Source organism: Nyctereutes procyonoides, unplaced genomic scaffold (assembly GCF_905146905.1).
Source record: "Nyctereutes procyonoides isolate TBG_1078 unplaced genomic scaffold, NYPRO_anot_genome, whole genome shotgun sequence".
NCBI lineage: Eukaryota > Metazoa > Chordata > Mammalia > Carnivora > Canidae > Nyctereutes > Nyctereutes procyonoides.
Window position 1 is genome coordinate 17,925,685 of NW_026575049.1, and position 21,218 is coordinate 17,946,902.

General features: G+C 51.9%; 1 protein-coding gene across 1 annotated transcript in view; it reads right to left on the reverse strand.

The window, feature by feature from the left end:
- Positions 1 to 2,419: 2,419 nt before the first annotated feature.
- MOV10L1 (Mov10 like RISC complex RNA helicase 1) overlaps positions 2,420 to 21,218 on the reverse strand; it is a 69,854-nt gene continuing 51,055 nt past the window's right edge. Inside the window, 12 exon segments of the mRNA XM_055328553.1 lie at positions 2,420 to 2,703; positions 2,863 to 2,954; positions 3,044 to 3,181; positions 4,071 to 4,178; positions 4,900 to 5,049; positions 10,405 to 10,578; positions 14,308 to 14,472; positions 15,297 to 15,396; positions 16,509 to 16,630; positions 17,867 to 18,013; positions 18,826 to 19,004; positions 19,439 to 19,547. Coding sequence (XP_055184528.1) covers positions 2,694 to 2,703; positions 2,863 to 2,954; positions 3,044 to 3,181; positions 4,071 to 4,178; positions 4,900 to 5,049; positions 10,405 to 10,578; positions 14,308 to 14,472; positions 15,297 to 15,396; positions 16,509 to 16,630; positions 17,867 to 18,013; positions 18,826 to 19,004; positions 19,439 to 19,547 — 1,494 coding nt within the window. The 3' untranslated portion in view covers positions 2,420 to 2,693.

The following is a 21,218-nucleotide window of genomic DNA, read 5'->3' on the forward strand; positions in this document are numbered from 1 at the left end:
GCTGTGCAGGTGTGCACATCGTTCTGGGGTGGCAGCTGGGTCCTGTAACACAGTGTGGGCAGGAGCAAGGGGACAGTGCTGGGCTGGTCTCAGGAGGCCATTCACGGGGGTCGCGGGGAACGAGGGTGGGATCTAGCACATGTGATCTGCCAACCCTGGCTCCCTCCAGGCCTTTCTGGGGTCCTCCTGGTCACTGCTCGGGGCAGAGAAGACCTGCCCTCCAACACTCCCTCTAGAGTGTCTAGAGTTGGGGACACACAGCACGGTGAGGTGGGGGCTGCTCAGGGAGCCTAGCCCCGGGGCAGCCAGTGCACGAGGCCAAGAGCAGGTGTTTCCTGAGGTAGCAAATCAGAATTTTCTCACGTTCTGACAGTTTTGGTCTTGGGTGACCCACCACAGCCAGGAGTGAGCTGTGTGGTCAGGAGAGCCCTCTCCTCAAGCATGGAGGCAAGGAAGGGTTGTGGGCCGGCCCACCAGGACCTCAGTGTCCCCACCCGCCAACAGGGAAGATGGGATCTCCTGTTTGCTGGGGGTGGGTTGAGGGACAAAGCCCTGATTGGTGCCCTGGGAAGCAGGAGTGGTGGCAGCCTGTCACAGGGTGCACTAGGGGCCTGGGGCCCCTGGCATGAGCACTCTCTACCTTGTCCCTCCCCACCTGCCCTCATCCTGTATAGGACCAAGTTCTCATCTGCCCACTGCCATCTGCAGCCTCTAGGGGCTGCACTCAGCTGTCTCTGGCAAGGCTGTTATAGGTTTGTGGTAGGACATGGCTCGGCATCCACCTGGCCTCCTGTTCCTTTCCTTCCCATGACAGCAGCGGGCATGGCTCCCTCCTCCTGCCATCTGCCCCTCCTCCCCTCCTCCACTGGCTGTGGCAGAGGTGGGGAGGGCCAGGCTGCACAAATTGGGGGCTGAGGGCCACCACCGTAGAGAGGCCCTGGCTTGGCCTGATGCTGCTGTAGCCATCTGAAGTTCCCAATGGTTTTACCCTTGACAGCATTTGGTACCTAAGGTCTGCTGCCCCACGAGGCCGGGGAGCACAGAGTCCCCACAGACCACAAAGGGTCCCCAGCCATTCATTGCATCAGGCACTGGCTGCTGCAGTGCCAGTCCCCATGGGCCCTGGGAGTGAACAGAAGTCTTCTGGGCCCTGCAGACAAACGAAGTGCCCCCGTGGCACCCCCTCTGTGTGTGTGCACACGTTTGGGGACCTGCCCAGAGCCAGAGGAGGTTTAGGCCTGATGCCATAATGATGCCAGCTCGCACACGGTGAAGAAGGGTGAGTTTGGAAATAATGCCCCCAGCCTGCTAGTGCGGAGGGGAGCACCCACCAGAACCCCATATTCTGGCAAGAAGGCCCCGTCCTAGAACCTGCGCTGTTGGCCTCTGGTTCCAATGATCCTAGGATGCGCTGGCCTGGGCAGGACAGCTGAGCAGGGTCCACACCACCCCTGGCTACTGGCTCCCAGTCCTGATGACTCGGGTTTCCTCATGAGGGCAGCTGGCTCGAGGTCTGGGGGGGGCGGGAGGGCTCTGCCTAGGCCTCCCTGCTCCGCATGCAGCCCGCCATCCGAGCTGCCTTCCTGGAGGAAGCCGTCCTGTGTTCTACCCACAAGAGGACTCAGAGGGCAGCCCCAGTGACGCAGCGGTTTGGCGCTGCCTGCAGCCCGGGGTGTGATGCTGGAGACCCAGGATCGAGTCCCACATCAGGCTCCTTGCATGGAGCCTGCTTCTCCCTCTGCCTGTGTCTCTGCCTCTCTGTGTGTGTGTGTGTCTCATGAATAAATATATAAAATCTTAAAAAAAAAAAAAAAAAAAAGAGGACTCAGAGCCTCAGTAAGGAGCAGCGCAGGGCCCTGTGTCTAGGCAGCACTGTCCTCCCTCGGGGAATCCCCTTGGAGGGGGGTTGGGCGCTGCAGGGCAAGAGCCTTAGTGCCCCAGGGTGAAGGGGCTTGCCCCGCCTCCCGCACTGGCTGCTGCGGCTCCTCCCCGCCCCATCCCCACCGGGAAGACACGGTGCCTTCACTGGGTGCCTGGGTATGAACGTCCCCAAGCCTGATGCTGTTCACAGAGAATAGCCTCCATTGTGTAAACGCAGCCGGCCCTTCCCAGAAACGGGTTCCTGAGGATTTGTGCTGACAAGCCTGCCTCTCGGCCAGAGGGCACAGGCCCCACCTAGCTGCACCAGGGCTCCAGGTGAGCAGGATGCTGACCCCCACTTCTTTATAGCCGCTCAACCTTTACAGGGATCCTGGGCTTTCCAGGGCTGGCTCAAGGACCTGGAGAACATGTGGGAGCCCGCAGGGATCAGAGGTCAGAGGCCATAAAAAAGCACAGTCGCTTCCCAGTATCCAGCGCATTTTGAGGTGGGAAGGCACGCTGGGTGTTCCATGTGAGCATTTATTTTGGCAATGCGATGCAGTAACTCCCCAGTGGAGGAATGGGGTGGTGTGGAAAACAGACGGACAGCAGGCTATCTGGCCCCATGGCCCCCACGTTCACGGCCAATGACAGGACACAGGGAGGCTGCAGGGGCCCCACCACAGGGACCCTGCCACAGAGGCAAGGACAGGAGCTCCCTGGGCTGCGGTGCCAGGCCTCCTGGCCGTGCCTTACCAATGGGGCCTGTGGACCTGGTCCTGTGGGTCCCTCGGATCCTGGCTCTGTGGGGTGGAGAGGGACCAGCCGCACATCTACTCACAGCTGCAGGTGGGGAAAGGAGGAGGGTGGTGAATGAGCTGGACTTCCCAGAATGGCTCAGACCACTGCTGCCTCTTTCAGTGACCCCACGGGAAGGAGGTGAGTGCAGGGGGCCCGCAGGGAGAGGCAGGGCTAGTGCAGGAGGAAACAAACAGAGCTCACTTATGCAGGGACTGCAGTTCCGGAGGTAGATTGCACCCTGTGTAGACACCGTTGGTAATGCTGTATTCCAGTAAAGCACCAAAACAGGGATCCTGCTGAAACACCAAGGAGCCAGGCCTCAAACCCCACGCCATCCGAGTGGCACCCTGTTATAAGGCCCTTTCCTCTTTGGGTGACTCACTTTGACCAGAACGTGAGGATTTCCCAGCACAATCAGCAAGGCTTTGGGTCTGGTGATTGCAACATTAAATCTTTTTGAGTTGGATAAGAAACCCAAAAAATATCTATCATCTTCAAATCTATCTTCATTTGACCGTACCTAAATAACACACACAGATGAGAAAAACGGTATCATAAGTTTTTCTGACATGGAAAGAAACTTGGTATTTTAAAAGCATTTAAAAAAATATTAAACAACAGTATAACTCCATTTTTGGTTAAAGAAGGAAAAACCTGGCGGTGTAAGGGGAGCCTCACATGAGATCCACTAATGTATCTCTAGGGTAGAGTTGTAGGCAATTCCAATTTCCTTTATCCTACCTGAATTTTCTAATTTACCTGCAGTTTACATGTACTGTTCAGTAAAGAGGATTTAAAAATGGAACGTGGGGTTTTCAGGATTCACCTGGCATTCCTCGGGTGAAAGCCGAGCTGCCGTGGCTGGCGTGTTATGGCAGGCCCTCATTTCCTGCCTGGCCCTCCCATCCCCTTCTCTTTCAACATCTGTCCCTCTATCTCTAGCATATTTCCCACTTCTTCCTGGGATTCTTTTATTTTTGTGTCGGTAGATCTTTGAGCAAGCTATCTATCTATGCCTTTTTTTTTTATGATAGTCACAGAGAGAGAGAGAGAGAGAGAGAGAGAGAGAGAGAGAGAGAGAGGCAGACATAGGCAGAGGGAGAAGCAGGCTCCATGCACCGGGAGCCTGATGTGGGATTTGATCCCGGGTCTCCAGGATCGCGCCCTGGGCCAAAGGCAGGCGCTAAACTGCTGCGCCACCCAGGGATCCCCCTATCTATGCCTTTTAAAGAAGCTCCTCCATAGTTAACAGCTTAAGATGATGCTGGAGCATCTCTATCCTGCAACTGGTTTTCTGCACTACTGATCCGCCTCTGCCACTTTCTACTGGAATGTACTAAGAACCTGGTGACCATCAGGTGGCATCAGACACACTGCCACCACCCCCACTGAAAAATGGGAATACTTACAGTGGAGATGATGATGGCCAAATATTCTTGCCCTTGAAACTCCTCTACTGATCCAACCTTTATGTCCATCAGATCAATGTTTCGCAAAAGAATTTTTATTTTTTCCACCTTTGAAGCAGATAAAGATTAAACTTTACACATTTGACCATTTCTTTATATATATGTAAGCATAAGCCAAATAAATATTAACCAATACAAAATATTGCTTTTCAATTCCAAATCCTATTTCATCTGACCTAATTTGATTAGAACACAAATTCTGATTCCAGATACAGTACACTGGGGGAAGGGGACACCTATGTCAGAAGCAAAGTTTCCCTCACCCCATAAGTGCACAGCAGGGAGGGCCGAGGCATGTGCCTGCTGCTGCGTGGACATGGCCATCTCCATGGGGACAGCACAGGGCCCCACACCCCAGGGGCCTGGAAGCTTCTGTACAACTAGCGCAGTGGGAGCAGCCGAGTCATGGAAACGGGACCCTGCACTGTGTGTCTAGAGATAAGGCTCTCCAATGGGTGTTGGTAAAAGAAACATCAATTGAAATTTTGCAGAAAAGTCTACAGAATATGAGTTAGCTCAGCGGTTGCGGGGAAAACTTCTGTTCCCTAGGAGGGCATTGAGGGGGCCCCTTGCCCACTGCCAGGTGAATAGACTCCAGCCCCCTCCCTGGCATCTGAGCACCAGGAGTCTGTGTGTGGGGCAGGCCCGTGGGAGCCCCCTGCTGGGGGATGCAGAGGCAGTGGCTATGGAAGGACTCATGCCACTTGTCTCCACTCTCCTTCCAGACTCTGAACAAGGAAGCTCAGAGGAGCGGTCAGCAAGGCCACACCTGCTTCCGGTAGGGTGTGATCACACCAATGTCAGCGGTGGACACCTGGCTGGAGACGCCCCTGGCCAGGAGACAGCAGTAGCGCATGACCTGGACAGCTTCCGCCGCATTGAACCATGACGGGCTCCTCCCTTCACGAGCTTCACTGCCCTGAGTTAATCAGGAGACAAGAGAATGGGACATCCATCACAAAACTTCATTTCCTCAACAGATGCTTATGCAGGGAACAATGAACGAGAGGAGCAGAAGCAGGTGTTGGGAATACAGCATGAATGAGAGTTAAACACCCTGCTGTCTGGCACACCACACGCTCCAGCAGTCTGACCAGCTTCAGGAATGGTGGGACCCACCACAACCACAAGAGCCCACAGGAGAAGGGCTGCATGGAGCCGTGCTATGATCTGTGGAACAGAAGTGGACGGTCGGCGAGGCCTGTGCCAACAGATGCATGTGCAGGAGGGTATGCCAGAAACAGGGACAGGTGTTGCTGCAGCCAAAACCCAGGGGTCCAGGGTGAGCGCAGACTGCATGGCCTGCAAATGCAGGTGGCCAGCTGGGGTCAGCTCAGCAGGGGGCGAGTGCAGCCCTGCCACGGGCCAGGTGGGTGACCACACACTCAGAGTCCCACTCCCTCCCCACATGTAGGTACGGGCCCTCTCAGCCAACCAACAAAGACGACATGCAACTGACCAGCATCACTAACAATCAGGGAAACAGATCCAAACTCCAAGATCCCACCTCACACATGGCTACTATCAAAAAACAAAATGTGTTGGTGAGGATGTGGAGAAACTGGATGCCTGTATGCTGCTGATGGGAACGTAAATTGGTCCTGTCACTGTGGGAAGCAGCATGGAGGCTCCTCAGAAAATTAATCACAGACGATATGATTCATCAATCCCACTTCTGGGTCTAGACCCAAAAGAACCGAAAGTGGGGACTCTGTCTAGCACCTGCACAGCGTCTGCCGCAGTGTTACCCCAGCAGACCAGTGGCGGAAGCAATGGACCGGCGAACTGCAGCTGAACACCATCCTTGGCTTTCAAAAGGAAGGAGGTGCAGACGCCCAGGTGAGCCCTGAGGACGCTGTGCTCAGTGACCTACGCCAGACAGAGAAGGATGAATCCTGTACGGTTCCACTGCTATGAAGCACGTGGGGACAGACTCCTGGGGACACAGGGCAGCTGGTGGTGCAGGGGGCCGGGGAGGGGGCTGGGGGCGGGGTATGTGTGATGGGGACATAGCTTCAGTGTGCGGGGTGGGAAAGTTCTAATAACTGGCTGTAAAACAATGTGAATATATTTAACACTACTGGATCATATACTTAAAACTGGCTAATGAAATAAACGTATGTCATATGTATTTTACCACACACACACACAGAAAAAAACACCAGATAGAGCAATTAGAATGCATTAATTCTGAGGATGTTTTCTGCTGCTAAGCCATATGTAATTTATCTGTTATTATTTTAAATTTTTTTATAGTTTATTTATTCACTTTTTAAAGTAATTTCTACACCCAATGTGGGGCTTGACTCACAATACTGAAATCAACAGTCACACGCTCTATTAACTGAGCCAGCCAGGTACCCCATAATTTGTCTTTTAGATTTACAATAGAGAAGATACCTAAAAAAAAATTCAGTTTGATGAACCTTAGGAAACTTCTAAACTGAAGAGATAAAACATTAAACAGATAGCATCCAATCACATACAAAAAATAAGGAAAAAGAAGAAATAATTGATTAAAAACGTAAAGGGCAGCCCAGGTAGCCCAGCAGTTTTAGCGCCACCTTCAGCCCAGGGTGTGATCCTGGAGATGGGGGATGGAGTCCCACATCGAGCTCCCTGCATGGAGCCTGCTTCTCCCTCTGCCTGTGTCTCTGTCTCTCTCTCTGTCTCTCATGAATAAATAATAAAATCTTAAAAAAATAATAAACATAAAGATGAAGGAATAAAGGTCAATAACCAACCATAAGTTGGACTGATTATCTCATTAAAAGCAGAGACCCTCAAATTGGATTAAACATTAAAATTAGCTGCTGCTAAGACAGATACCTAAAATAAGATGATAAAGAATGAAAAGAAAGAACAGAGATACCAGATTAAAAAGAAACAAGAAGGGGCCCTGGAGAACTCCGCTGGTTAAGACTCTGACTCTTGATTTTGGCTCAGGTCAGGATCTCGGAATCCTGGGATGGAGCTCCCCGGTGGGCTCTGCACTCACTGGGTAGTCTGCTTGGGATTCTCGCCCTCTGCCCCTCCCCAGCACACACTAAAATAAACAAATCTTAAAAAAAAAACCCAAAAACAAACAGCAAGGAGTGGTAACATTAATATTACCAGGTGGAATTTAAGGCTAAAAACATGAAACAGTACAGAAGAACATTATATGATAAGGAAGATAATCATAAACCTGTATGCAGGAAACACCACAGAAGTTCAACACTTAAGGCAGAAAGTACTGGAAATTCAAAAAGAATCTGAAAAACAGCACCACTATAACAGGAGACATCATCACTCTTCCCCTTTAGTGGGAGTACCTAGTGGAAAAAATCTAAGTCAGAACACAGGAGAACTAAGTAACAGACTCCGTAAGTTTATTTAAAAAATGTTGGGATCCCTGGGTGGTTCAGCAGTTGAGCGCCTGCCTTCAGCCCAGGGCGTGATCCTGGAGACCCCGGATTGAGTCCCACGTCGGGCTCCCCACATGGAGCCTGCTTCTCCCTCTGCCTGTGTCTCTGCCTCTCTGTGTCTCTCATGAATAAATAAATAAGATCTTAAAAAAAAATGTATACAGGGGGAGGCGGGGCTCTTGGGGGTGGCTTAATCCGTTAAGTGTCTGCCTTCAGCTCAGGTCAGATCATGATCCCGGGGTCCTGGGATCAAGCCCTGTGTCGAGCTCTCTGCTCAGTGGGGAGTCTGCTTCTCTCTCTTCCCCTCCCCCTTGCTTGTGTTCTCTCTCTCAAATAAATAAACATAATCTTTAAAAAAATGTATAGAATGTACACTTTGTATGTGTGTGTGTGGGGGGGTGGTATGTCCTTAGAACATCTACCAAACCTGATACCTATTTGACCACAAATTTTTAAAAGCAAAGAGTTTTTGATCAGAACCTAATAAAATTAGAAATAAAAAAAAGGTGGCCAAAGTATTCTTAGTCAGTTGGAAATTAAGAAAAATACTTCTCTATAATCCTTAGATCAACAAAGAAAATAAAGAGAAAGTTATAAATGTCCAGAAAGTCATGAAAGGAGGATCCCTCAGCAGACGTATGTGAAAAGAGAAAGCTACAGGATGGCATCCCCAGGGCCTTCCTAATTAAGAGGATGAGGAACATGGGAACGAACTGTCCATCTTAGGGGAGCTTTAACAAAGAAAATAAATAAGAAGGTAAGGGAAAAAAAAAGAAAGTAAGGGGGATGCTTAAAGACAAAGCTGAAATTAATGAATAAAACAAAGAGGAGAAAACACAAGCAAGTGCAAAGCTGCTTTTTCGATTGACCAGGGGTTGCCACATCTCTCCTGCAGAAGGCCAGTTGCGTATCTCAGGCCTTGACAGGACTATGCTGTCCTATTCAACTCTATTGTAGCAGAAAGAAGTCCGAGATCAGTGACCTGTCTGCCGGGCACAGGCTTCCAACTCTCTTCTTAATGAGGACAAGACCACAGTGACCTTGGTGGTCCCACCTTGGGCCACCCTCGGGCTCAGCCCTGCCCTACAATGTTCACGCAGCATGTTCTACTGCACTTCCTCTGCTGAGATGGCATGGGGATGGAGCAGTGAGTCAGAGTTCCTCCTAGAGCCTCCCCAGGAGCAGGTGTCAGTCAAGGTCACACTCCCATGAGGTGGCCCTTGCCAGGCAGGGTGTCTGACATTGCACCCCAGGACGTGGAGGGGCCTGCAGGAGCCGAGGGTGAGTGTGCAGAGGGAGAGGAGCAAGGGCCAAGCCTCACTAGCGATCCTGAGGCCATTGAATTGGTGATAAAACCCTTTCTGCTGCCATGAAGGGAGCAGACCAAAATCTCTGCAACTCAGCCCCATTTTATACTCAAGGCACAGAGTAGAGTCTAGGACACAATTTGAGGCCCTTAAAAAATCCTTACTAAATAAATAAATATTTCTGGACTTTGTTCCACTGACCAATTTCTTTTCTATGAGTCAAAAGTATGCTTTTATTTGTTATCGTTTGTAGCATGTTATCTAGGCGACTTTGTATCTCATTCTTCTACAAATACTGTTTGCACACTTACAACACATTTGCACACTCATAATCGCTTTCTCACGAAAAAACCCATTGTGACTTCTATGTAGACTGTGATAAAAATATGAATGAATATGGGCAGAACAATACTGGTCTCTCTTCATGGGCACCACGTGCCTGTCTCACTTCATGCATGTGGGTTCCTAAGCTCTCTGGCTCTACAGCAACTCTGCTTACTTCTCCTTAGGCTGACTTCGAGATAACGGAAGAGAAACCTCTGATCCCCTCTGCATTTTCTCACTGGTTTTTCTGATGTACAGAATGTACACTTTGTGTACTTTGTACAGGGGAGCCGCATAGAGCAGGGGCAGTGTCCCCGGGAGCCAGAGCAGCATACAAGGCTGGGAGAAGGCACAGGCCACTGAGGGCTCGTGCTGAGTGCTCCAAGGGAGGTCTTAGTCTCACCGCAGAACCTCCTTTCCTTGAATTCTCTTTTGTCCAAAGGGCAGGCACTTCACAGTCACACGTGAATGTGAGACTGCCTCTCCGTCCACTCCCAAGAGAGCAGACACATACAGAGGCACGAGGCAGCGTGCCCTCACCTGGACCCAGGAACCTTGAAGGCAGGCTGCATGGAGGAGGGGGCACCCATCTCCCCAGGGGCATCCCAGCACTAGCTCCTCCTGTCCTAGGGTCTGGGTGCAGCCCCAATTCTGGATGAGAACTTGGGGGTGGTTAATGCAAACGATGACTTCTGGTTCTAACAACCAAGTTCTAATACACATGTCATTTTCTGGACTACTGAGCATCTAGCTCTTTCTGCCTGGTGAGGCCATGGTGAGGAGGAGGCCCTCCCCACCCCATTACCAGTCCACTCACTTGACCAGACCAGCAAGGTGCATGGTCACTCTGGGTGGGCAGGGGAGCTCCCTGAGCTCTACTTGTCACCCCGCCTTCCGCGCAGCTACAGGCCATCTTCAGTGCCCTCCGCGTCAAATCCTACTAGGGTGACACTCTCTACGCCTACATGGGCCAGCACCTCCTCAGATCTGTTCTGTGTACAATCACCTGAGTGGTGGACAGGCCGGCCTTGCAGATGCAAAAGCCCTCCTTACTCTTACTCTTCAGCAGCAGCACGGCCATCAGCACCGCCCCCCTTGGTAAATGCTTCATTAACAACGGATCTGAACACACACACACAATGAAGGTGCTTAAAGCCTGGAACAGCACTGCGCACCGCGTGGTCACTCAGCTGCTAGAGCTGAGCCGCTCCCCTTCCCCACAAACGCACAACTCACCCGCACACCGTGGAATATGAGTGGGAAGCCTTTCTTTGGTAACTTCTCCCAGCCCAGCAGGGAGGTCACCACCTTGGGGTCTGCGCACACTTCAAGCTCTTTGTGGTAGAACAGCCTGGACGGCAGCGCCAGCAGAGCTGGGTGTGACCTGTAGTTCTTCACGAGCTTCGTGACCTGCAAAGAGACAGCTGGCAGCAGGTCCCCAGCTAAACGGGCCTGTGCATGGAGCATTTCTGCCAAAGACAAAAATGCTGAGACACCCCCTCGGGTCACAGCTCCAGGGCCGGTCCTCCCTCTCCTGGCCTGTCACCTGCCACCTCATTAGGATGTGCTCTTGCACCTCTAATGACTTTTTGAACAAAGGATTTGTTTTCTTGGCCGAAATATAATTAGCATACAGGGTCATACGAGTTTCTGCTGCAATAAATCAACAATTCTGTACATGAGCCAGCGCTCATCACAAGAAGTGTACTCTTCATCCCCGTCACCTATTTCACCTGCCACCGCCTACCTCCCCTCTGGTGACCATCAGTTTGCTTTCTGTATTTAAGAGTCTGTCTCCTTGTTTCTTATATTCCACACGAGTGAAATCATACGGTATTCATCTTCCTAAATTAACTTATTTCACTCAGCATAATGCCTTCCAGATCCATCCATGTTGTTGTAAATGTGAAGAATATCATTCCTTCTGATGGCTAATATTCCATTGTGTATAGATGTTTATGTGTATATATATATATCTTCTGTGTCTATTCATCTGTCCAACACGGGTCAAGGTGGCCCTTTCTTGAGAGGACTCAGGACTAAAGTTAAAGTGTTCCCTTTAAGAAAATGTAAATTTCACTAAGAGGGTCAAGAGGTGAGCCTGACTTAAAAGGATCCCGTAGGAAAAGAAAACAGAGCCAGGGAGTGTGCAGTTCTTAAAGGCAGGCCCTGATTTGCAGGTGCCCTATGACCTGGAGCTGATGGCAGGGCTTGCTCATCCGTGAACCTATCCCAGTCCACAGAGGAGCTGAAGCCACCACTGGGGGGATGGCCATGGAGGGCCTTGGGCTCACAGAGATCTCCTGCCTTCTTCTGATCATGGGGCTCTGGCTGGGGGACTGAGACAGCGGGTGAGGGGGTGAGCTGGAGGTGGCTGCATGGACGGCAGGCCTTTGTGTGCCTCCCCGGGATCTCCCCTCAGCTTCTGTGGGGCCACTTCCACTCCAGGCCCTGCTCTCCCCTGGAGTCCTGAAGGCATCCTGAAAAGCAACCGCCTCACCTTCCTCATCCATGTCCCCAGGCCCTGAAAGGGGTTTCTGGCTGTGGCATGCCCTGGTCAGGGACAAAGGGTAGCAGTGGAGGAGGGTGGGTCTGTAGTCACGGACTGGGCAAGGGCAAGCCAGTGCGTCTGGAGGTGACAGCTGCCTGCGTACTGGGACTTACAAGCCCGGCTCTCGGGCAGGCTGAGCCAAGGACAGAGACGGCTCCGTGTCCAGACTGCCTGGACTTCCCCAGCTGTTATCACTGGTCCCCAGTAGCAATCAGTCCAGGTACAGAAGGCCCCACGCGGGGGGCGGGAGGGGCTGTCAGTTTACAAACCCTCCTGATCACCCACTCCGAACCCAGCCTTGGCTGACCCAGGGCCACCTGGATGGGCCACAAGAGTTGGCAAGGGTGGAGTGTGACAGGCTGAAACTGGGGTCCTGGGGCCTAGGGAGTCCATTAAGTCCCCCAGGGAACCGCAGGAGCCCTTCCCCTGACAGATTCCTTCTGATTTGCAGGTTGGAAAATGCTGAGGCTCCAGAGTCTGAATGGCTTTCTGGGTCCCACTCCCTGCCCCTTTGTCTTATTTGGCTCAAGACTTCTTGACCCACCTCCCCTTTTCCGTGGCTTCCTCATCTCTGGGTGCCACCATGGCCTCCAGACAGTCAACACCTGCTCTCCCCGCACTGGGCACTCAGGCCATCCTGCCCTTCTTGCCAGCCCAGCACAGACGAAGGGAGGCACCTCGGCAACTCAGGTGGTGGGGCAGCTGATGGGGGTGGCTGACACACACTTGGCGGCCTGCTGGCATCCACGTGGCTTTGCACGATGGCCAGCGGTCCCCACGCTATGCGTGCTGCAGCTGGGGCCCGACAGTGAGGCTGAAGCATGCTCAGTGCACCTGCAAGGCCTGCCAATGGTTGCACGGAGCACCCAGGCCTGGCTCCTCGCCAGCCACCAGAGTGCCCTAACCCCCACCGGGCTCCTCACTGATGCCGGGTATGAAAAGCGTTGCCTCCATTCCAGGGATTTGTGTTCACCACTGGCCTGGCACTGTCCCCGGCAGAAGAACTCTTCACCTGGAAGATGCATTCAGACTGCAGAGCTCCTGAGAACCACAGGTTTGCTGAGAAGTAAGTGCCCATGAGCCGCCGCCTCCCAACTCCAGGGCAGGCTCAGAGGGTTCGTGTTTGAGAAGGTGAACATCAGCCAAAGAGAAGAGGAAGCTGCTTGGATGGTGTCCTGGGTCTAGAAGCTGAGCAGTCCTTCCTTGGGGACAGAGCACTGCACACTTCACTCTGCATTCATCCTGCAGCCTTGACATGAACCACGAAGCCTTGTCTCAGCTTGGCTGCAGGTGGCTCCTGGTTCCTGGACCGTGAGGCCATGGTGGCTAAGGGCACATCCCACCGACCCACTGGCAGCTCAAAGCCTGGCTGGGACCAGGACAGGGAGCACAAATGGCAAACACTGTGCCTCCTGCCGGCCCCGGGGTGTCCTTCCCTTGTTTGTGTTGTGAGGACTCATGGACCCAAAGATTGTTCCGCCAACTGATGGTTACAGTTGTAACGTGTCCAGTCTCCAAGAGGCTAATCAAAACTCCACACTCAGTTTGGCATCTCAACCTCTGGCTCCCCCAAGCCAGGCCCTGTGTTAGCCTGTAGGGTACCCAGGGAGAGAGGCCCTCTGCGCCAAGAAACTCGGTGTAGCTTCAGGCCCTCAGAGCAGAAAGCAGCTACCAGCTGAGGCTCCTGCCTGAAGGAATCCAGCACTGAGCACTGCCATCCCTACCTGGGCCAGGGGCCTCCCTTCCCTCTTTGCCTGTCTGCCCTGGGGACGTGGATGTGGGGCGGCACACAGGTGTCTCCACAGGCATGGGCTCCCTGCTGCCGTCTGGGTTAGTACAAGTACACTGCTGGTGTGGGCTTGCCTGGGAGCCATCTCACACCGCCCCCAGCGCCGCCCTCCAACCTCCCACATGCTCTCTTGCCCTCTACTCTCCAGGTGGGGAAAGGGCCTGGGGGCTGAGAGCCTAGCACAGGTCCTAAGCCATTTCCATGAAAATCTGCCCAGGATCACTGCACCTCGTTTCTGTTTACTGTTCGAGTTTAGAAGGAACTCTTGTTTTCTACTGTAGGAATTCAGAGAATATGCTCCTTGGCTCATCTTAATGAGCGACATCAGAGACCCAAGGTTCCTGAGCTCGTGTGCTGGGAGAGGGGGACGTAAAATGCAGTTTGCAAGGCCCATCCCTCCAGAGTGGTCAGTTTGGCTGGGAAGGGAATGTGCAGCTTAACCAGCAAACCAGCACCACAGAGGACACAGGGCCTCTTCTTTCCGATTAGAGTAGAAGGCTCTTGCCCGTTTCCCACGTTAAGCCAGATTTAGCTTACTGTGCGTGGCCACACAGAACCTCAGCCATCAGCCTCAGGCTGGACCACCCAGAAGTGCCTACCCCTCTGGGGCTGAGCAGCACATCTGAGCGGCTGAGACAGAGGAGCCAGCCAAAGGTCCCGCTGAGACGGGAGGCGGAGTGTGAGCTATTTGCGTCCCCCACCCCGGGGGGCAACTCCGTGCACACAGGGAGCGGGGCCAGCAGCCACAGGGGCTGCAGCGGAACCAACAAGGGACCATGTGCCCCACCAGTCTGCTTACCAACAAGGGGTTGTAGGCGCCGCAAGCACCAAAAGCGTCTTCATCTCTCAGATATGCCGGCCGGGACATCAGTCTTTCCAACATGGACACGTTCAGCCCGTAGGCCATGGCAAGTCTGGATTTAATGACCGGCCCGAGCTGCATGGGGTCTCCGGCGAGGACAATCTGTGACACACAAACGGGCACTCACAGCCAGGGGGCGCTCAGGAAACAGGCGTGGGGCACCATGCACACAAACGGCTGGCCACCTGCCTTCCGATGGCCTGGCTGGGGCTCCCGGAGCACAGGCTGGGAGGCACCTGGGCTGCAGAAGCCAGGGGAGGTGACACAGCTGCACGAGCCAGGTGACAGAGGCTTACACGCCAGTGGTGGGGATGCGCACAAACTGGCCGGGCAGCTCTGCCCCGGTCTTCTGGAAGCACATGCTGGGCCCTTTCTCCTTGATGCTGCCCTCTCCCCCATCTCCTGCGGGCCCCTGCAGCAGCTGAACTAGGTCTGCTCCCAGCTCTGTCTCTGTGCAGCCCTGTGCTGACCATGGCGATGGGAGGAGGCAGGCGTGGGGGATGCAGGCAATCTGGGGAGGTCCCTCCCTGAGTATATACATGTGCCGAGAGGAGGCCTATGGGGAGCATAAGAGGACCCCAGGTCCCTGTCAGGGTGAAGGTGCGAGGAGCTTGGGGCAGGGGAGGGAGCAGAGTGGTCAGCTCCTGGTATCGAGCCACAGCTATGCCTGGTGTCCTTGCCTGGGGGCACAGCTCTTGGTGTCTGTTTCAGACTGTGAATCAAAGGCAGAGCCGCCCTTTCTTCCCTGTCCACAAGGAATGAAGTATGTGACTGAGCACAAAGCCCCAGCTTCACGAGCCTCAGGGTCCTTCGCACCTCACCTGAGCCTGTCACCCTGCGGTTGTCCTGTGCAGACTGAGGTCGGGTGTGCAGAGCACCCACCAGTGTAGAAGTGGGATGAGAACCACAGAGCAAACGGGCCTTACCTGGCTGTTGGCATCGGAAACCAGCCCCAGCGGAATAAGGCATTCTGGCTCGCTCGCCTGTCCTGCTTCGTCCACAAACACGTGTGTAAAATGTCCGACTCTGGAGCCAAAGATGTTCTCAATGGTCATTTCTGTCAAAGTGCGTTAGCAAGCGACTGCCAACACACACCGCATGGGCGCCACAGGCTGGCCCAGAAGGTGGGTGTCACGTGGTCTGGATTAACAGGCCACGGGAGACCTGAATCAAGTCCCACCAGCACCTGGGACTCTATGCGATGTATGTGCTTGTTCATGGGATGAGGGGTGGGAAAGAGCAAACTAGTGAGATCGCGGGCAAGGCCGCAGTGCAGCACTGTTCACATCAGAGCAGGGGCTCCTCACACCTGTTTGAGGCTCAGGAGCCGGGATGCCTAACACAGCTCCACTGCCCACAAACCATGTGACCCTAGGTAGGTCACATTCTCTGTGCCTCAGTTTCCCTGACATGACGTGAGAACAGGTCAGCTGGTCTAGCTGAGCGGTGCCCCCACAGGGTGGCTGCTGGCCTCCCCAATGCGGCCTCACAAGCATGTTCTGAGTTACGATGATACCCCGACCCTCCAGACCAACGGGGGCCCCAGGCAGCCTCTGCCCCACCGGATGCCCGGAGAAAAGATCTGCAGCAGGGACACCATGCCGAAAGCCACAGAGCTGCTGTTGACAGGACAAACTTCGGGCAGAGCCCGACAGTGATGTCACCAGAGTCCGCTGGCCACAGTGAAGCAGCTCTGGCCCTACCTCTCTCCATCCACAGGGAGTCGGCTTACAAGCCCACAATGACACCCACAGGTCCCTCCCTATGAAAGACGAGCAAGTTGCATGCTCCTGTTTTTCTACTTCCTGTCCTAATTCCTGCTGAAGAAACTCAACGTTGATGTATCTTTCTTAGATTATAAGCACTTACGGTTTCAATCTTTTTATAAATCAGTTATTTAAAGTGATGCTGATCAGTCCCCACTATTACCTGATTATACCTCCTCAGCTTGTACAGCCCAGCGGCTTCCCACCTGCTGCTGCTGGCTCCTTCCTCGTCCCTGCCACCTCGGGGAGCCCCGGGTCCCTCTCACCTTTGGGGTCTCCCTGCCCCCCAGCCCATGTTCTTGTACCCTGCCCACACACTAGCCCCGTGCAAGCTCCACAAGGACAGTGACCTGAACCATGCCCAGGGCCTACCTCACTCCTATTTGGTAAAAGAGCCCTGCGCTGCTGCATGTGGTAATGATTATCCTGAAGCGTGAGGCCTTCCAGATATCTTCTCCATCTTTGCAGTACGGTTTGATGGCATCAGTGATTGTCTGCAGGAAGGAGGTGGAGCCAGCTTACTTTTTAAAATATGAAGTATTTCTTTAAATTGGACACAGTCACAAAGCTGAACAAATCCTGAAAGATAATATCCTGTTCCCACTTATTAATTATGACCAAGTAATGACTTGAGATTCCTTTATTTTTTTTTTAAAGATTTCCTTATTCATGAGACACACAGAGAGAGGCAGAGACACAGACAGGAGAAGCAGGATCCCCACAGGGAGCCCAATGTGGGACTCGATCCTGGATCCTAGAATTCACGACCTGAGCTGAAGGCAGGTACCCAACTGCTGAGCCACCCAGGTATCCCTTCTTCTTTTTAAAATATTTTATTTATTTATTCATGAGAAATACACAGAGAGGCAGAGACATAGGCAGAGGGAGAGGCAGGGAGCCCGGTGTGGGACTCGATCCCAGGACCTTGGGGTCACAACCTGAGCTGAAGGTAGATGCTCGACCACTGAGCCACCCATGCATCCCAACTTGAGATTCTTCAACCGAAATATTTTACACCTTCCTGTCACCTCACCCCACGTTCTACAGACTCTACAGCCATGAACATAACACAAAATCCTGCAAATCTTTTCCCAAAACAACTGCATACATTTCCTAGATTCTTTTGTTTTTTTGTTTTTTTTAAATTTTTATTTATTTATGATAGTCACAGAGAGAGGGAGAGAGAGGTAGAGACACAGGCAGAGGGAGAAGCAGGCTCCATGCACCGGGAGCCCGACGTGGGATTCGATCCCAGGTCTCCAGGATCGCACCCTGGGCCAAAGGCAGGTGCCAAACCGCTGCACCACCCAGGGATCCCTCCTAGATTCTTTTGTTAAGCCAACCAAGAACTTCTAATTTTCCTAAAGGGGTATTTATAGAGAAATCAATAAAACAAGACCCAAAAGAAACAATACATTTGAGTATCAAATAGAAGCGGAGCAGCAGCGTTTACTAAAGCTGAGACCGCCAGGGATGCCAGGTGGCTCAGTCAGTTAACTGTCCGACTCTTGCTTTCAACTCAGGTGGTGATCTTGTGGTCGTGAGATCGAACCCCGTCAGGCTCCATGCTGGGCATGGAGTCTGCTTGAGGTTCTCCCTTCCCCTCTGCCCTGTTCCCCCTCTAAAGAAAAAGCTGAGAATGCCCATCTCACAGAGAAGGAAGAGAATGTACTTCAAGTTAGGCATGTGTGGGCAGGACTTCCCTCTGCCAGGTGGCTGGGACAACTCACCTCCTCAAACCTGCAGGTGGCGTTCACACGGACCATGGTGCCAGGCTGCAGCACCTGGCTCTCATGCAGCCGCAGACACACGAGGTCGGCTGCACTGTTGGAGGGTGCACACACCAATATCCGGCTGTCCAGCAAAGCGTAGTATACCTTCAACCAGGGCACACGAGAAACAGAGGTGATAAATGTCAACCTGTCCAGGGTAGACACATGTGGTGAGTCTGACACCAACATGCTTGTGCTCAGTATGTGGGGGTGGCCATGTGGGCTCCCATCGGTTCCTTACTTGCCTGAGACATGGCCACTGACACATGTGCACGTGCCAACAAGACAGGAGAGTCGGTGAGAAAGTTCTCTGTTCTCCAAGATCTTAACCTGTCCTCCCAAGGCAGAGATGGTGTCATCACTCTGATTCCTGAGTGTGGCTCATGGTATGGTACCCGCTGGGTGCTCAGCACACGTTTGCTAATTTGAATCCTGAATCTCACTCACACACACACTCTGTACCAACTCCATGTTAAATATGGAGGCACCAGAAACTTCTGCAGAATGGTGGCTTAACTACTGTAAAGGGAACTTCTTTTCTACAACAAAGTTCATGACTGAATGGTAGAACATTTTTTAAAATTCTTTTTAAGGTTTTATTTTTAATTAATCTCTATACCCAATGTGGGGCTCGAACCTACAACCCTGAGATCAAGAGTTGTGTGCTCCACCGACTGCATCAGCCAGGCACTCCAGAATTGTCAACCATCCTAAGAATAGAGGGTCCTTACTAAAATTATGAAATAAGCTTTGAAAATCCTACCTAGTCCCATAAACATAGTACAAACTTGGCTAATGTGAAATAACTGAGATGAAGCTCACTCCTACTTTGATTCTGCACGAGCTGTTACTTCCTGAGAACATAAAAGTGGCATGTGGCCTAGGCCACCAGTACCTGTCAGGCCACCTGTGCTTACCTGTAAGACAGCCTCTATTATCGTCACTGTCTTCCCGGTTCCAGGAGGTCCAAAAAGAATATACGGGAGAGGGCGGCAGTCTCCACTCAGGATTCTTCTGACTGCTAACTTCTGGTTTTCATTGAGCACAGGATTGAAAAATCCCTTCTCTCTCGCCTTAGGGGTTTGAACGTCATTTACTGTATTCAAAGTGGGAACCCGTGTTAGGCAGAGGTCAAACAACTTGGCACAGCAGGAGCACAGGGCAGCAGAGCAGCCGAGAGGTGACATGGCCTATCGGGAGCCTGCTGCCGAGGTGTGCTGTCCAATAATCTGAACTTCACTGGGCAGAGTCCAGAAAGTTAACTTTCTGAGAACCTAACTGCCAGCCATTCAGTTCATTCTTCCACTTTCCGTGCGCACATCACCTAACCAAGACTTCAGGGACGCGGTCTGGAAAAGGCCAGCTGCAGTAGCTTTAGAGTACCTAACCTCACATTCCTCCCCCGCCCGCCCCATGCCCTCTGGGGCTGCAGTCAGCCCTCAGGCCACACACATTTCCGGGCCTGTCTCACTTGGGTGGAGGGAGCTGCTCTGGGGGCCTATCTTCCAGGCAGCCCCTCACCATACGCACCCAGATTCCTTGACTTTTCAGCAAGGGCCACCGGCCCCGGGGTGTCCTGGGCCCCAGCCTGCCTCTCCTTTGCTGCATGCTTAATCTGGTCCTTCATGGCTTTCCTATTCTAGAAAAAATCATGCAGAAAAATGGCCTTAAAAAAAAAAAAAAAAGCTCTGTATTTACACAGGTTTAAAGACGGAACATAAACAGCTGTCAACGTTCTATGTGTTTTAACAGCTCTTCACATGGATCAGAGATTTTTTTTTTTTTTGGATCAGAGATTGTATGTTTCAAAACACAGTAATAAAAAAAAATACAGAATATCTGACAAAAAAGTTGCAAAAAGGTTTCTTTTTTGAATTCCCTTACAAATAAAAGCAAGAACAAACTAAACTCTGTATGGTGACGCCAGACAAAGGGTGATATTTATTTGACGAAGGGGTCTTCTCTATCTGCATCCTTCCCCGCCCTGCTCATCTGCGAGGGAAAACTCAACAGTGCTGGAGTTAAATCCTGGCCCCTGGTTCCCTGGTTCCCCTGGGGCCCCTCAGGCGAAACCCTTTCCTCTGCAGCCTGAGTAAGGCCGGCAGGGATGGCTTAGGGCAAAGCTTGTTCCGAGGGGACTGAACATGGCTCCCAAGTGCCCAGGTGCTGCCAAGGCCTGGCAGGGCTTCTCTGTCCACTGTGTTCCACATTCTGTGTAAGAACTGATTCAGTGTGTTTAAACAAACTGAATCTGTCCTGGACCAAGGGGATTGGCTTTCAAATCTCCCGTTGCAAACGACACTGTAATAAGCACCTCTGCACATTTACCTTTGTGCAGTCACATGATTATTTTCTTTCTTTTTAAGATCTAGTGGGCTTTACACAATTCGTGAGTCAGGCAGCATCGCACCTAACATGATTATTCTCACAGGGCAAATTCTAGAAGTAAAAATGTTACTAAAAGTTTCACATTAAAAATGATATGCATATTGCCAAGTTTTAGTCTAGAAGGTGACAGCAATGTACCTTCCCATTACTTTGAGTTTTCAGAGTGTCACTGACACACAGTAAAATGTGCACATTTAACATGCCCAACTGGACAAGTTGTGACACACATACGTGGGACAGCATCAACTAGAGAGCTAAACACATCTACAGAGTCCACAAGATGCCGTCAACAGCGGTTACTTTTTCTAGAATGTTCTGTACAGGGAAGCCTAGATAATGTACTTCTTGTCTGACATCTTTCTACAGGGTAGTTAAGTGTTATGAAATCCACATACGTCATCCCAGGCATCAACAGTTCACACCTGTCACTGCCAGGGACTATTGCACAAGAACATACTACAGTTCCTTTATCGGTTCACAAGTGGATGGATACTGGGCCATGACTCAGGGTGTTGCTGTGAACATCTGTGCAGGGGCCCTCGTATGGACATGTGTTTTCAGGTCTCTGGGGCCAACACTAGGAGTGAAGCAGCTGGAATGTACTGCCAGTGTGGGTCTAGCTTAACTCATTTTTTTTTAAAAAAAGATTTTATTTATTTATTCATGGGAGACACAGAGAGAGGCAGAGACATAGGCAGAGGGAGAAGCAGGCTCCATGCAGGGAGCCCAACGTGGGACTCAATCCCAGGTCTCCAGGATCACAACCTGGGCTGAAGGCGGCGCTAAACCGCTGAGCCACCAGGGCTGCCCTTAAGAAACTCATTTTTCTTTTTCTTTTTTTTTTAAAGCTTTTTTTTTTAGTTTTTTTTTTTATTTTTTATTTATGATAGTCACAGAGAGAGAGAGAGGCAGAGACACAGGC